This window comes from Etheostoma cragini, chromosome 8, assembly GCF_013103735.1.
Source record: "Etheostoma cragini isolate CJK2018 chromosome 8, CSU_Ecrag_1.0, whole genome shotgun sequence".
In the NCBI taxonomy this organism is placed as follows: Eukaryota; Metazoa; Chordata; class Actinopteri; order Perciformes; family Percidae; genus Etheostoma; species Etheostoma cragini.
Window position 1 is genome coordinate 23,249,062 of NC_048414.1, and position 13,569 is coordinate 23,262,630.

Sequence of the window (13,569 nt, forward strand, 5' to 3'; positions counted from 1 at the left end):
TTGACCGGTTGTAAGACCAGCCTTACGCAAGGCCGCTACACCTGGAGGCACAATCAAGTCCTCAAGGGTCTGGCAGCATCTCTTGAGAGCAAGAGGAATACATCAACTCCTGGCCCCTAAGAACAAACAGTTCCATCATGGCCCCAAATTTCATTCGAGAGGGACAGAAAAAGTCCAACCATTCTCATACCAAACCAGAAGCTGGACAACTAGCCATGGCCAGGGACTGGAAGATGCTAGTTGATATTGGCCAGCAACTAATCTTTCCACCTGAGATTGCAGTTACTACCCTTAGGCCAGATTTGGTACTTTGGTCCCCTTCACTGAAGTCTGTTTACATCATAGAACTCACAGTTCCATGGGAGAATTCAACAGAAGAGGCCTATGAACGCAAGAAACTGCGCTACACAGAACTGGCAGCAGATGCTCAACAGCGAGGATGGAAAGCGAGTATCTATCCGGTTGAAGTGGGATGCAGAGGATTCGTGGCTTCTTCCACCATCAAGCTGCTGAAAACCCTTGGGATCCATGGACAGGCTCTGCAACAGACAGTTAGATCAGTCTCTGGAGCGGCCGAAAGAAGCAGCCAGTGGATATGGATCAAGCGGAAAGACCCTAGTTGGGCTCAAAGTGCATCAATATGACCCGCTCACTGGTTCCCCCCACCCCATACCCCACTTGAGAGCGCAGGTCACAACCTTCCAAGAGGAGGGAGAACAAGGTGCGCCTTTTAAAACAACTTCTTTTTTTTTCTTCTTTTTTTACAATTGGGCATGGGGCACAAGCTCAGGTTTGATCACCCTGTAGCTGGCCACCTTTGATGAGGGTGTCTAGTGTTGATAGGCCGAAACACCCCCTGATTTAAAGGTACACTACTGATGATGTGTCCCGAAATTAACAACTTTCCACATCTAAAATTCAGCTCTCATGCCACTCTCAACATCAAGGCGAACCTCATGTGCATACCATCTTTTGGCACAATGGACAGTTTAACATCATGTCCCGTGTTTGATAATTCTTTCAAGTAGACACTCCAAATTTCCAAACAACCAAGCTACGTGTTAAAATTGACCGGAATTTTCCTTTTAATAACCGATGACCCATTTCTTATACACTATTGTGTGAGGTATCATTGAACTCAGCAGGGAGTTCCCTTTTCAATGGGGACTATTAGCCCTGTCTGAGTGATGCGCAAATGCACGGTCGCAAGGAACGGCGTCCTCCAGTAGAGAATGCTTTCTCAGACATTTGTGTGGTCTTCAGTAAAAAGGATAAGTGGGAACTTGAAAAAAAAAAAATCTCCAATGTAATTTTGTCTCCAAACCATTTTCTGCCAGTAAATTATTTGCCACCAAGATTTTATTTACTTTGTTCCAGATACCAGGGGCTCTGCACAAACGAGTGAGTGACAAGCTGGCTACTCTCGTACAAGGAAAGCAACCCGATGTGACTGGTAAATGACTACAATACCACCATGTGTTTAGTTACAGAAAACACGTGGGGGGGTGAAACATGACCTCATAGTTTTTATACTGCTTTACACTGTTTCTAAATGTCAGCACAGGAGCACAGATTACTTCCACAGGCAATGTTCTTCTTGGCATAACATTGTTTGTTGAATATTTTTCAGTGACTGGAGGGTCTTTAAAAGCCTCTGCTGTAAGCTGTAGACTGCCATTGCTGCCTCAAGTTAAAGTTATTATTAATTTATCACATTTTTTAAAATCATAAACTATTGGAAATCAACTTTATTCATAGGAAATGGAAGATTATCAAAATTAGATCATTGTTTAATTTTCAACTAGTTTTAATTTATTCTTACATCCTCTTATCAATCTCAAATACATTCTGATAAACCTGCCCAAAACCAAACTGCAGACAAGGTTAGCAATTAGCTGCTTTACAGAGTGGAGTATTGAGCAGGTATAGAGCTACATATTCCCTTCAGAGGATGGTGGACACAAAACAGAGCTGAAAGCAAAGTGAATATTTACCAAACATTTGTCGAGTGGGCAGAAACCTAAATCAAATGCTAATGTTGCTCCAATTCTGCTGGATTTGAAAGTGACCACAGTGAACACCCTTAGCAATCATGTGTCAATGTTGTGTTGCCCTTGAGTAGCCACAACTAATTAAAGTTAAAGTGTCTTTAGTAGTCTCCCTAAGGAGAAATTAGTTTTGGACACTGAGTAACAGTGCTGCAAGAGTTAGACACAACAACAAGCACAGGGTCAGCAAATTGCAGATTACAAATTGCCATTTTCTATGCTAAAATGAGATAAAAGCCATCTTTCATACATTCTTCTGTTCACCCATACATGTCTTACAACCACTCAATCCTACAGTGAGGAAAAAAAGTATTTGAACACCCTGCTCTATATTTTCTCCCACTTAGAAATCATGGAGTCTGAAATTGTCATTGTATGTGCATGTCCACTGCGAGAGACATAATCCCAAAAACAATCCAGAATTCACAATGTATGATTTTTTTTTTACAGCTGCAAATAAGTATTTGAACACCTGTCTATCAGCTAGAATTCTGACCCTCAAAGACCTGTTAGTCTGCCTTCAAAATGTCCACCTCCACACCATTTATTATGCTAAATTAGATGTACCTGTTTGAGGTCATTAGCTGCATAAAGACATCTGTCCACCCCATACAATCAGTAAGAATCCAACTACTAACATGGCCAAGACCAAAGAGCTGTCCAAAGACACTAGAGACAAAATTGTACACCTCCACAAGGCTGGGAAGGGCTACGGGGAAATTTCCAAGCAGCTTGGTGAAAAAAGCTCCACTGTTGGAGCAATCATTAGAAAATGGAAGAGGCTAAACATGACTGTTAATCTCCCTTGGACTGGGGCTCAATGCAAGATCTCTCCTGTGGGGTCTCAATGATCCTAAGAAAGGTGAGAAATCGTCCCGGAACTACACGGGAGGAGCTGGTCAATGAACTGAAAAGAGCTGGGACCACCGTTTCCAAGGTTACTGTTGGTAATACATTAAGACATCATGGTTAGAAATCATGCTTGGCACGGAAGGTTCCCCTGCTTAAACCAGCACATGTCAAGGCCCGTCTTAAATTTGCCAGTAACCATTTGTTTGATCCAGAGGAGTCATGGGAGAAAGTCATGTGGTCAGATGAGACCAAAATTGAACTTTTTGGTCATAATTCCACTAACCGTGTTTGGAGGAAGAAGAATGATGAGTACCATCCCAAGAACACCATCCCCACTGTGAAGCATGGGGGTGGTAGCACCATGCATTGGGGGTGTTTTTCTGCACATGGGACAGGGCAACTGCACTGTATTAAGGAGAGGATGACCGGGCCATGTATTGCGAGATTTTGGGGAACAACCTCCTTCCCTCAGTTAGAGCATTGAAGATGGGTCAAGGCTGGGTCTTCCAACATGACAATGACCCGAAGCACACAGCAAGGATATCCAAGGAGTGGCTCTGTAAGAAGCATATCAAGGTTCTGGCGTGGCCTAGCCAGTCTCCAGACCTAAACCCCATAGAGAATCTTTGGAGGGAGCTCAAACTCTGTTTCTAAGCGACAGCCCAGAAACCTGACTGATCTAGAAAAGATCTTTGTGGAGGAGTGGGACAAAATCCCTTCTGCAGTGTGTGCAAACCTGGTAAAAAAACTACAGGAAACATTTGACCTCTGTAATTGCAAACAAAGACCACTGTACCAAATATTAACAATGATTTTCTCAGGTGTTCAAATACTTATTTGCAGCTGTATCATACAAATAAATAGTTAAAAAATCATACATTGTGATTTCTGGATTATTTTTTTTAGATGATGTCTCTCACAGTGGACATGCACCTACGATGACAATTTCAGACCCTTCCATGATTTCTAAGTGGGAGAACTTGCAAACTAACAGGGTGTTCAAATACTTATTTTCCTCACTGTACTTCCATACGCATCCATGCATTCAGTCTTAGTAAAAAACAATTTCATGTATCCATTCCTAAATATCTAGACATTCACTTTAAAAATGCATTCATTCCTCCATTCATACCATTCATAGGACACCTGCTTGATGTCATGATCATGGATGGATACAGGGCTCTGATCCCAAGCTGATCTGGGATCAACCAGCATTTTCCAGAGTTTTGCTTGCCAGTGCCACACTGAATCGGCTGACGCAGAATTTTCCACAGAATCTTCTGCAGAAAATGAAAAAAGATGTGTTGACACATTTTCACCACAAGCAGAAAAACACTCTGCTAAATTCTGCAGATTTTAATTCTGGATCACCGCTGAAAACTGTAAAACAATCCGCAGATTCCATTTGGGCCTTTTATGCGATGTTCATGATTGTGGCAGTTAATTTGAACTCTAAGTTCCCTCCCTTTTTAAAACTAGTTTTCTTTTCTGTCATTCAGACTTCACATTTTGTCAGCGTGTCTCCAGCAGGACTTGCGCTGACTCTACAAAGAAGACCACCAACGAGGAACTGTGGATTATGCTAAACGGCATCCACCTGGATACCAAAAGATCTGCCAAGGAGAAAAAGCGCCTACTTGGACGTTTTTATCAAGCCCACCCAGAGATATTTACCCAGTACTTTGGTGATGCTGTTAATGTGCTGTAGTTTTGTGAAGACTATGACACAATCTATATCAATCTGTCTTTTACGGTCAGTTTCAACAGTAGCTACTTTTTGCCTTTTACATTTGTGTTAAATTGTTGGTCTTTCAGACACAAGCTAACAAACTTAATACATATGTGGCACTGACAAAAAAAGGAAAAAAGAAACCTCCATTTGATTGCGCTTGTACTGTATGTGTGTATTTGCCTTATTGAAGGAAAAAAATAAACAGTTGTGTTTGGCCTTGTTTCTTTTGAAATAAATTGTTAAGCTTGAACATGTTTTTTCTTCTTTTATGGGTGTGAGGGTTAACAAAACAAATGAAATAGAATAGAAAAGAGGTATCCTATCATTTGTAAAACAAAGGTGAAAGTCAAACAAAAGCAACAAAATCTACTGAATATGCTACAGCAAAAAGTGCCTTTTGTGAATTCAGTTTTTCTTAGTCTGTAAATATGTGTTGTGTTTACTGATATACCCAACCCCAGCATTTGTATATCTTAATTTAATGAATTTGTGGATCAAATTTGGAAAAATATGGACTGACTGAATAACAGTGAATCGAAAAAGTGTCTTCTTGCAGAATATGTTGCAAAAATTCTCCGCGGAATTATCTAGGTATTTGATTAAGCTAGCTCACTTCACAACCACATTTAAATTGTGGAATTGGACATAACCTTTAGATCTTCTCAACCCACATCTATTGTTTTATTTCTATGTATCTATGTACAGTATTAGGGGACCACTAAGGTCTTCATAAAAGAGACTTCAGATACAATATTAGGGGGCCACTAAGGTAAATAAAAGAGACTTCAGATACAGTGTTAGGGGACCACTAAGGTCTAAATAAAAGAGACTTCAGATACAGTATTAGGGGACCACTAAGGTCTTTATAAAAAAGACTTTCATTCCTTTTTGAAACGGGCAAAAAAGTGCGACACCATAAATGCCTTTGAGAAAAGACTATCCAAAGAAGCTATAATGTATACAGTTTAGTGGGTGTTCTTTTACAAATAAGAGGCTGGAAGGGTATGATATGCATTGATGCTTTTAGTTCGAAGGATAATGTTGTCGTAGCATCATCTTGAAGCCGTCCCCCCCGCTCCGTCTTTCAAGTAGTGCAGTGCTGCCGTAGCTGTAGCTGTTATCCCTGCTTCTTGATGGCTGCAGTCATTGCTATCCTGCCCCTGTCCTGAAGATGTCACTAACAGCTCCATTGACTAGTGAAAAGAAAAGCTGATATGTCATATATACAGTAACGCTCCATCAGTAACTCGATTAAGGCGTTGGCCTCTCAAATGTTGAGTATTAATCATTAGAAGGCAGGTTGTTGCGTACTGCCTGTTACATTGATTGGACTATCTCTTGAAATCAAACTGTATAAATATAGTTGTTTGATTTTAGACCTCACCCTAGTAAACTGACCACACTTCCAATCATTTTCCCCATTTGTTTCAATCAGGGATGCGAGGGGAGTGCACTTGGTTTCCAAATGTAGAAGTTTTGCTGTAATTACTCCAGATGTGAACAGAGAACAAGCCCCTCCCACCCACCCCTAATGTATTCCAGTAAAATAGCTTATTATACTTTATGATTTCCTAGAGACATATTTTTCACACATCTAAAGTCTCCCCCAGGTGTGAGGAGGTAAGACAGTATGCAGGTTTTTAAACGCCAGGCTACTTCCATTCCTTTTTGAATGGGCAAACAAGTGCCACACCATGAAAACCTTTGAGAAAAGACTATTACACGGTTATTCTTATTTGAACTATTGGCTGAAGATTGCAAAGAAATAGGCTATGGATGCCTGAATTTGTCCATCATGCAGGCTTCAATAGAAATGAATGGTAGACTGAGCAACTTTTTATAGGACTGTTCATAGAAGTGTGATTTGACCAGATCTTTAAACTAAATGACTTTTAACTTTTAACAAGTTTACATGCCTGACATGTTGAACCTGACATTTGTCTTCTACATCATTAGAATCAATCATTTTGGGTAGAGTATATGTAACAATGCCAATTGTCTATACTTTTCCTTATCACAAGTTTTGTTGAGGACACCAGTCCACCTAATAAATCCCTAGTGACCTGTCAAAAAAAGGGATTCTAAATTTGTCCGGTGCAAGAAAGTATCTATATCTTTACTTACAGAGGACAGGAACTGAGGTCTCAGAAATGCCACGATAACGAGGCTGTGGCTGTTAACATCATCTCAAAGCTAAATATCTCAGTGGCAAGCTTTACTTAAGTTCCAGTTGAGTGAGTGAATTATTGTACGGGCATGTTTTGACTTACCATTTAAATTGAGTGACTGACTCAACATACTTTAGCTCTGGTACCTTTGACTCCCACTTTATTCACGGGCCACAAACAATCTGCTGCTGCTGAGGCTTGAATTTCAAAACCAGTTGTTTGGATTTGGAGGAAATAGTAAATTATGTGCAGCTAGTTACAGATATTGCACAAGATTGCAAGCTGCAATTAGGTACTCATGGCTTATGAAAGCAGACTTTAATCACAAACAAATTTTCAGTATGGTAAACATACTAAAGGGGGTGGGGGGGGGCTTCATTCCAGTTGTCAAGCTCTCTTTACACTCACCCTTGGATAAACATTTTAAGACACCAAATTCTCACACAGGAGAATGTAAATGTAGTGTTGCCTATTTTTTTTTATTTCTTTTTATTTAACCTTTATTTAACCAGGAAAATCCCATTGAGATTACTAATCTCTTTTTCAAGGGAGTCCTGGCCAAGACAGCGCCACAGATCACAATAAATAAAGAACAAGTTAAAATTAAATTGAAAAGGACTGCATTGCATGTCACTAAGCCAGTGTATGCACGTGAGGGGAGCGTGACAATGTACCCCTCCCCGTGTCATTTCAGCAAATAGCTCATCTTGTTTTTAATGATCAATATATATGTATATTATATATATATATATATATATATATGATCAATAAGCCCGCTTCCAGATGTTGGGAGGTAAATTCATCCTCACACAGTCCCCTGCGCTCTGTACCAGCAAAGCAAGAGTACTGGAGGGGAGAGGAATCCAGAAAAACATGGCAAAGCATTGCTGCTTGCATCGTTACTCCATAAGAATTTCCATAATTTCCCAGACAAGTGCAATCTAAGCTAGATTACACTTTAGGATGTTTAAAAACTGCATCATGATTAGTTTTCTAACTCAAGCGTTTGCCATTTTTACACATTTACATTGATTTTTAACCGATTCTGTCAACCTGTGTGTTGTCTTCCGTTAAAATTTATAATCAGCACTTTTGTTGATGCTTTTGATCAATTTTTTAAAAACTTTTTCTGACATTTTTGTTTCTTTTTTCAACACTTTTGACGCTTTTTTTTACGTTTTCAACACTACGCAACACTAACTTATTAACTTTAGTTTTACAGTTATTTTTGGAATTTATGGTCAATAAATGTCATTTGTAGAAAATCATACCTAAAGTTTGAGTTAGAAAAGCAGAAAATGGGAATTATTTAAAATTAAAGAAATGTATGTTGATGGATAATCAAGGACTGGAATATGTCAACTTTTACTCAATAGTATTTCAAAACCACTTACATTTTTTTTAAACGCAATTGAATGAGACACCCCAAAATTAATAATAGTAGAGATTTGTACTTGTTAAAGAGCGTTGTGTTATTTTGGGTAATTACAATTGGGTAATTATAGGATATATAATATATATATATATATATATATATATATATATATATATATATATATATATATATATATATATATATATATATATATATACACATATAAAAAGAACAATGTTATAGGAAAACTGGTCAATTTGACCTGATGACAACTTGAGGGTTAAGGCAGAGGTTCTGACCCAGAACACAGAGAAAAACATACACGGACACAGAGTAACAATTCAAAAACCTTTTAGTGTAACTTCTGTACTTATAGCAGCCAAGGACAGAAAACACAAGGTAGGAGGACTCCGAGCTGGAAAGGGGCAGAGGAGGGCAGGCAGTGCTGGATCCAAACTTTCTTTCTGGAATCCCAAGCAGGAAGGTGGGAAGGCTTGAGCGTGATGAGCCATGTGTACAGGTCTGGAGGCGTAGGTCTGGACAGGGAAAACAGGACGTTAACATAAGCACAAGGAATAAAACACTAAGACTAAAATGGCACAAAGTTCAACTGGAAGCCAAGTTACCACACTGGCAACGGTGGTGAGTTTCGCTTTGTTGAGCAGGGCTTCCCGGGAGTCGCTCCAAACTTTACTTTAGGTTCTCCTGAACCGAGGGAACAGCCAATTTCCTCTCCTTAGCAGGGAAGAAGGGTGGGTTGGTATTCCACGGCTACCTCGAAAGGTAAGAAGCCAGTGGAGGAGTTGATCAGGGAGTTGTGGGCATACTCTATCCACAGCAGATGTTCTAGGTCCTGGTTGGCTCTCTCAGTCTGACCCATGGATTGGGGATGACACCCTAGATAGACAGATAGGAACACACACAGGAAGACAACAGCTGCCCACATAACACATTGGGCTATAACATATCTGGCACAAAGCCTCAGATACATTAGGCTTGCATAGGATAGGTGTTGGGCTATTCTTGGTTAAATTAGGACACTGTTGTTTGCACATTACTTTTTGACTGTATACAGTTGAGGCCAAAATGATTAGCCCCCCAGGAATTATGGAACATTTTCCTAAAATTCTTCACAATGTTTGCAGTATTGATAAAACTTGATATAATCAAACATTCGCCAATGCTTTAGTAGCTTCTGGTACATTTTTGAATAAAAAATACCTATTTTTAGGCTTGCTTTATATCAAATATAGTGAAAAATGGGGTTGTCAAAAATGTTAGCCCCCATGTGAATTTTTGCTTTCAAAACACACCTAATTAACCAATCAGCTTTTAAACAACACCTGTGCAGTCAATTGGCTTCCTAACAACACCTGAGCATTCAATCAGCATAAAAGGACTCCAGTAAACAGGGCACTTGAACACATTATGGAGAGGCTACTGAAAATTATTACTACGACTACATATACTCACCATGCCAAAGACAAAGGAAATCCGTCTAGAGCTTAGAAAGAAGAGCAGAGGCTCGGGATAAGGATGAAGGCCATTATACAGTATATATTATAGCCATTCCTCTACGATTCCTCATTGCCAAGCACAAGGAGGACACGGGCCACGGACATATGCCCTGATGATTGTTGCTGACCTGGCCTCTTCTGGAGTTGATGTTTCAAGGAACATAGATGTAAGGGCTCTTCATTGTGGTGGGCTTCAGAGCCATCTTCCCAGAAGAACCACTTTACTCAAAGAGCACCACATCACACCCGATGAACATTTGAAAGGTGAGTTTTGGAAGTCTGCGCTTTGGTCTGACAAGATTAAACTGGAACTGTTTGGGCACATGGATGTGGCTTTAACAATGTTTGACAAAGAAAGGGAGAAGCCTTCAACCCTAAGAACACGGTTCCCACAGTTAAACATGGTGGTGGGAGCATCATGCTGTGAGGCTGTTTTGCAGCTTTAGGCACAGGGAGCCTTGTTTGGGTGCATGGCATCATGAAAAAGAAAAATTATGTTGAGATTTTGAGGGATAATATGCAGAAATCTGTTCGTGGTTTATCTTTAGGTTGTCGCTGGGTCTTCCAACAAGACAATGACCCAAAGCATACATTCAAATTGGTCCAACAATTCCTGAAGGATACCAAAACCAAGGTCCTGGAGTGGCCCGCACAGAGCCAGACCACAATCCTATTGGGAATCTGTGGTGGGTGCTCAAAGTGAATGTCCATGCTCGGAAACCACGCAATGTAGACCAGCTGGAACAATTTGCAATAGAAGAATGGGCCAAAATCCCTCAGGAGACCTGAGCCAACCTAATAAAGAACTACTCTAAGGGCACCAAGGCCATCACTATAGTATAATAATGGCCTGGGGGCTATAAATTTTGGACGTCTCATTATTGCCCTTTCTTGTTTTAACTCAATAAAATATACCAATCAAACTTAGTGGAATTTTTGTCTTTGTTATGTTGAAAACAAATACATTATAAACACTTGATGTCAATGGTCATTTCCATGGAGAAATCAAGAGTTTTGTAATTTCATGAGGGGGGGCTAATAATGTTGTAATTGTATTAAAGCTAACATCTAGGGTGTTATCAGGTGGTTCGGAGAAAATTTAATGGTGTTTGCTAATGTTTTAATTGAATTTTTAACTTTTCATTACTTTAGTTTTGTCAAATCTCTTTCTTTTTGGTGCCATTTTTCCTTTTCTCTTAAATAGTATATAAAGTAAGTCTGAGTTTAGGTGACCTGTCTGGCGTTGGCCTCTCTGGGTTGTTGCATAACTCTGAGATATTTTCCATTTTTAAAACCTTTTCTTCCTTCCTCTTTATCCTCAGTCCTTGCTTCCTCACTTCCTTCTCCCTTAAATTCTTGTCTGTGTTTGTACACAACTAGCTTTGTCCTTCGGTCAAGCAGTCGTTCTTTTTCTGTTATTTTGTTTTTAATTACTGAGGGGACCTGTAAACAACAGAATATGAAAGGTTAAATGTGGAGTCCAGCTGTACACTCGCACCCCTCCCAAAAAAAAAAAATAGTCAACAGATTTGTTTTGTTGCAAGTTGTTAAAAATCCATGTTTGCCTGGCAACATTAAGTGAGATAAGAACTATCTTAGCTTAACTGAGTTTTACAATTTTAAATTCATTAGCATATTGACAAGAACCTGCTAACCTGGCTCTCTCCAAAACTCCAAAACACACAGAGCAACACCTCTAATTAACACACTGTACCTTGTTTAACATGGGGGTGTGTCTACTTATGCCCCCTGTATTTTAAAGAAGAACATCAATTTATTCACAATACATTATTAATTCACTAAGAAAATGGGTGCTCTTAAAGGTTGGATTTTTCCTAATTAAGTCAATGACCCAAAGCATACATCGAAATTGGTCCAACAATTCCTGAAGGATACCAAAACCAAGGTCCTGGAGTGGCCCGCATTGAGCCCAGACCACAATCCTATTGAGAATCTGTGGTGGGTGCTCAAAGTGAAGTGATACCACTGTATACAGTACATATATTCATTGGCATACAATAGCTGCAACTAGTAGGCTACAGTGACGGACTGGGATTGAAAAACGGCCCTGGCAAAATTGCTTTCAGTAACCTTTTGAAAAATAACAACACAAATTATTGTCATTATATATATATATATATTAGTTCCAGATGGCATGTCCACCACTGGGCTAATGATAATTTTAGACATTTCTACTAGTAATAATAAATAATAAAATCACAACAATAATAGCATTGTTATAAACATTTGTGTTTTAGATCGACAAACCACAGATCATTTTAAAACAGGACTTATTTATGTGTTATATTATAAAATATTTGAGAAATAATCTTTAATTCACATGTGATGTGAATCACACATATAATAATAATAATAATCAAAATTGTTTAGCTAGTGCAAGAGACCAAGTGCATTTGCATCTCCTGATCACAGCACATCTGATAGTTGGAATATATGTAACTAAGTGCTAAAAAAAAGTTTTTAATTATTTGACGGATGGAATATGTACTTGTTCCCCACACAATAAGGCTCTACTAAACAGAAAAAGTTGAGAAAAACAAGTAGTTTTAGCCCAGCTGTAAAGTGTGACTTGCCTCTGCAAAAGATTTTGTAGAAGGAACTCTGTTCCACTGTAGCATAGAAAACCATGGTCTGTTGTTATTTTATGGATTTTAAATAAAAACATATCAGTCTACGTCTCTTCCAGGCCAGCGCCCTGACACATGCAGAGAAGCTCCTTCCAGTAGAAGGCATCCCTGCACCGTCTTATTAGCTGTGCCTGAAACAGCTGGTAGTCCCTTTTGGCCATTACAACACAGCACCCTTCCACTGGCTTGTTCCAAATGATGTAGGATACATGAAGTAATAAGCTCATTATATTCAACACCATTGTTGGCTGTGCATTGTTTTTGATTTCATGTTTAAAATAAATATATGTTTACACCAAACCACTTTATTCAGTGTTTAAAACGAAATCTTTGATTTGTCCAATAAGTCGCTGCAGCCATGGAAATGTTTACAGTCCATGTACCTGTGAACAATAGAAGTCTATGATATGGTAATAAGTTATGGGTATGGTATAAGTACCGTAGTAACCCACAAAAAACTATTGATTCTACTTTTCAGCTACTATTTTTTACATACTTTTTACAATCTTTTTACATATTCTTTTCACATAAATAGCACTTTTTAATGCAAGCCAATCAGATTTGTCAATATTAAGTTATTGAAGCACATGTATGACATGTGCCTGCTGAAAACTGAAGATATATCTTAACATAACATCAAATTGAGTTTCAGCATGCAAGAAAACAGACCACATCTCCACTCTATCATTACAGTAGCTGCACAGTGTGGTTCATACGTGTTTACAGGGATGGAACCATATGAAAGCTCTCATTTCTGCAGTGTTGGCACACTACAAACGAGTGAGCACAACATCAATTAATTACACACATACCTGTGAATGAGAAGATGTGTTCAAACGTTTGGCTTGTACTGTATATTTTGCTATGGCTCGCATCGCTAAACATCAAAAAACACACTTCATTCCGACTCAACAGACACCAAATAATACTATGAAAAGACGTTTTTGGTCTTCTCTAGACTTTTCCAACCATGACAACGCTTGTGTTGGTTGAAGTAAACACATACTTTACCAATTTACATGGGAAAATACAGTATGTTGGCTCTGTACACGCTAAAAGTACTATTTTTTAAAAAGGACTCAGGTTGGTTTAGCGCTAGCTACTTCAAAGTTGTTTCTGGTAAACAGAAAGGTCTTAAATAGGTTTTAAAAAGTTCTATCTCTGAATAGATGATTTTATTACTTTTTATTAAGTTTTATTGATAGCAGCCTAGGATGTGAACCAAGTAG

At 38.9% G+C, this 13,569-nt stretch overlaps 1 protein-coding gene across 2 annotated transcripts in view; it reads left to right on the forward strand.

Annotated features, from left to right (window-relative positions):
• LOC117948623 (DEP domain-containing protein 7-like) overlaps positions 1-4,753 on the forward strand; it is a 13,932-nt gene extending 9,179 nt beyond the window's left edge. For both annotated transcript variants that reach the window (XM_034878375.1, XM_034878374.1), the window contains exons 11-12: positions 1,378-1,453; positions 4,400-4,753. In XM_034878375.1, coding sequence (XP_034734266.1) covers positions 1,378-1,453; positions 4,400-4,608 — 285 coding nt within the window. In that variant the 3' untranslated portion in view covers positions 4,609-4,753. The remainder of the gene's footprint in view (positions 1-1,377; positions 1,454-4,399) is intronic.
• The last annotated feature ends 8,816 nt before the right edge of the window (positions 4,754-13,569 follow it).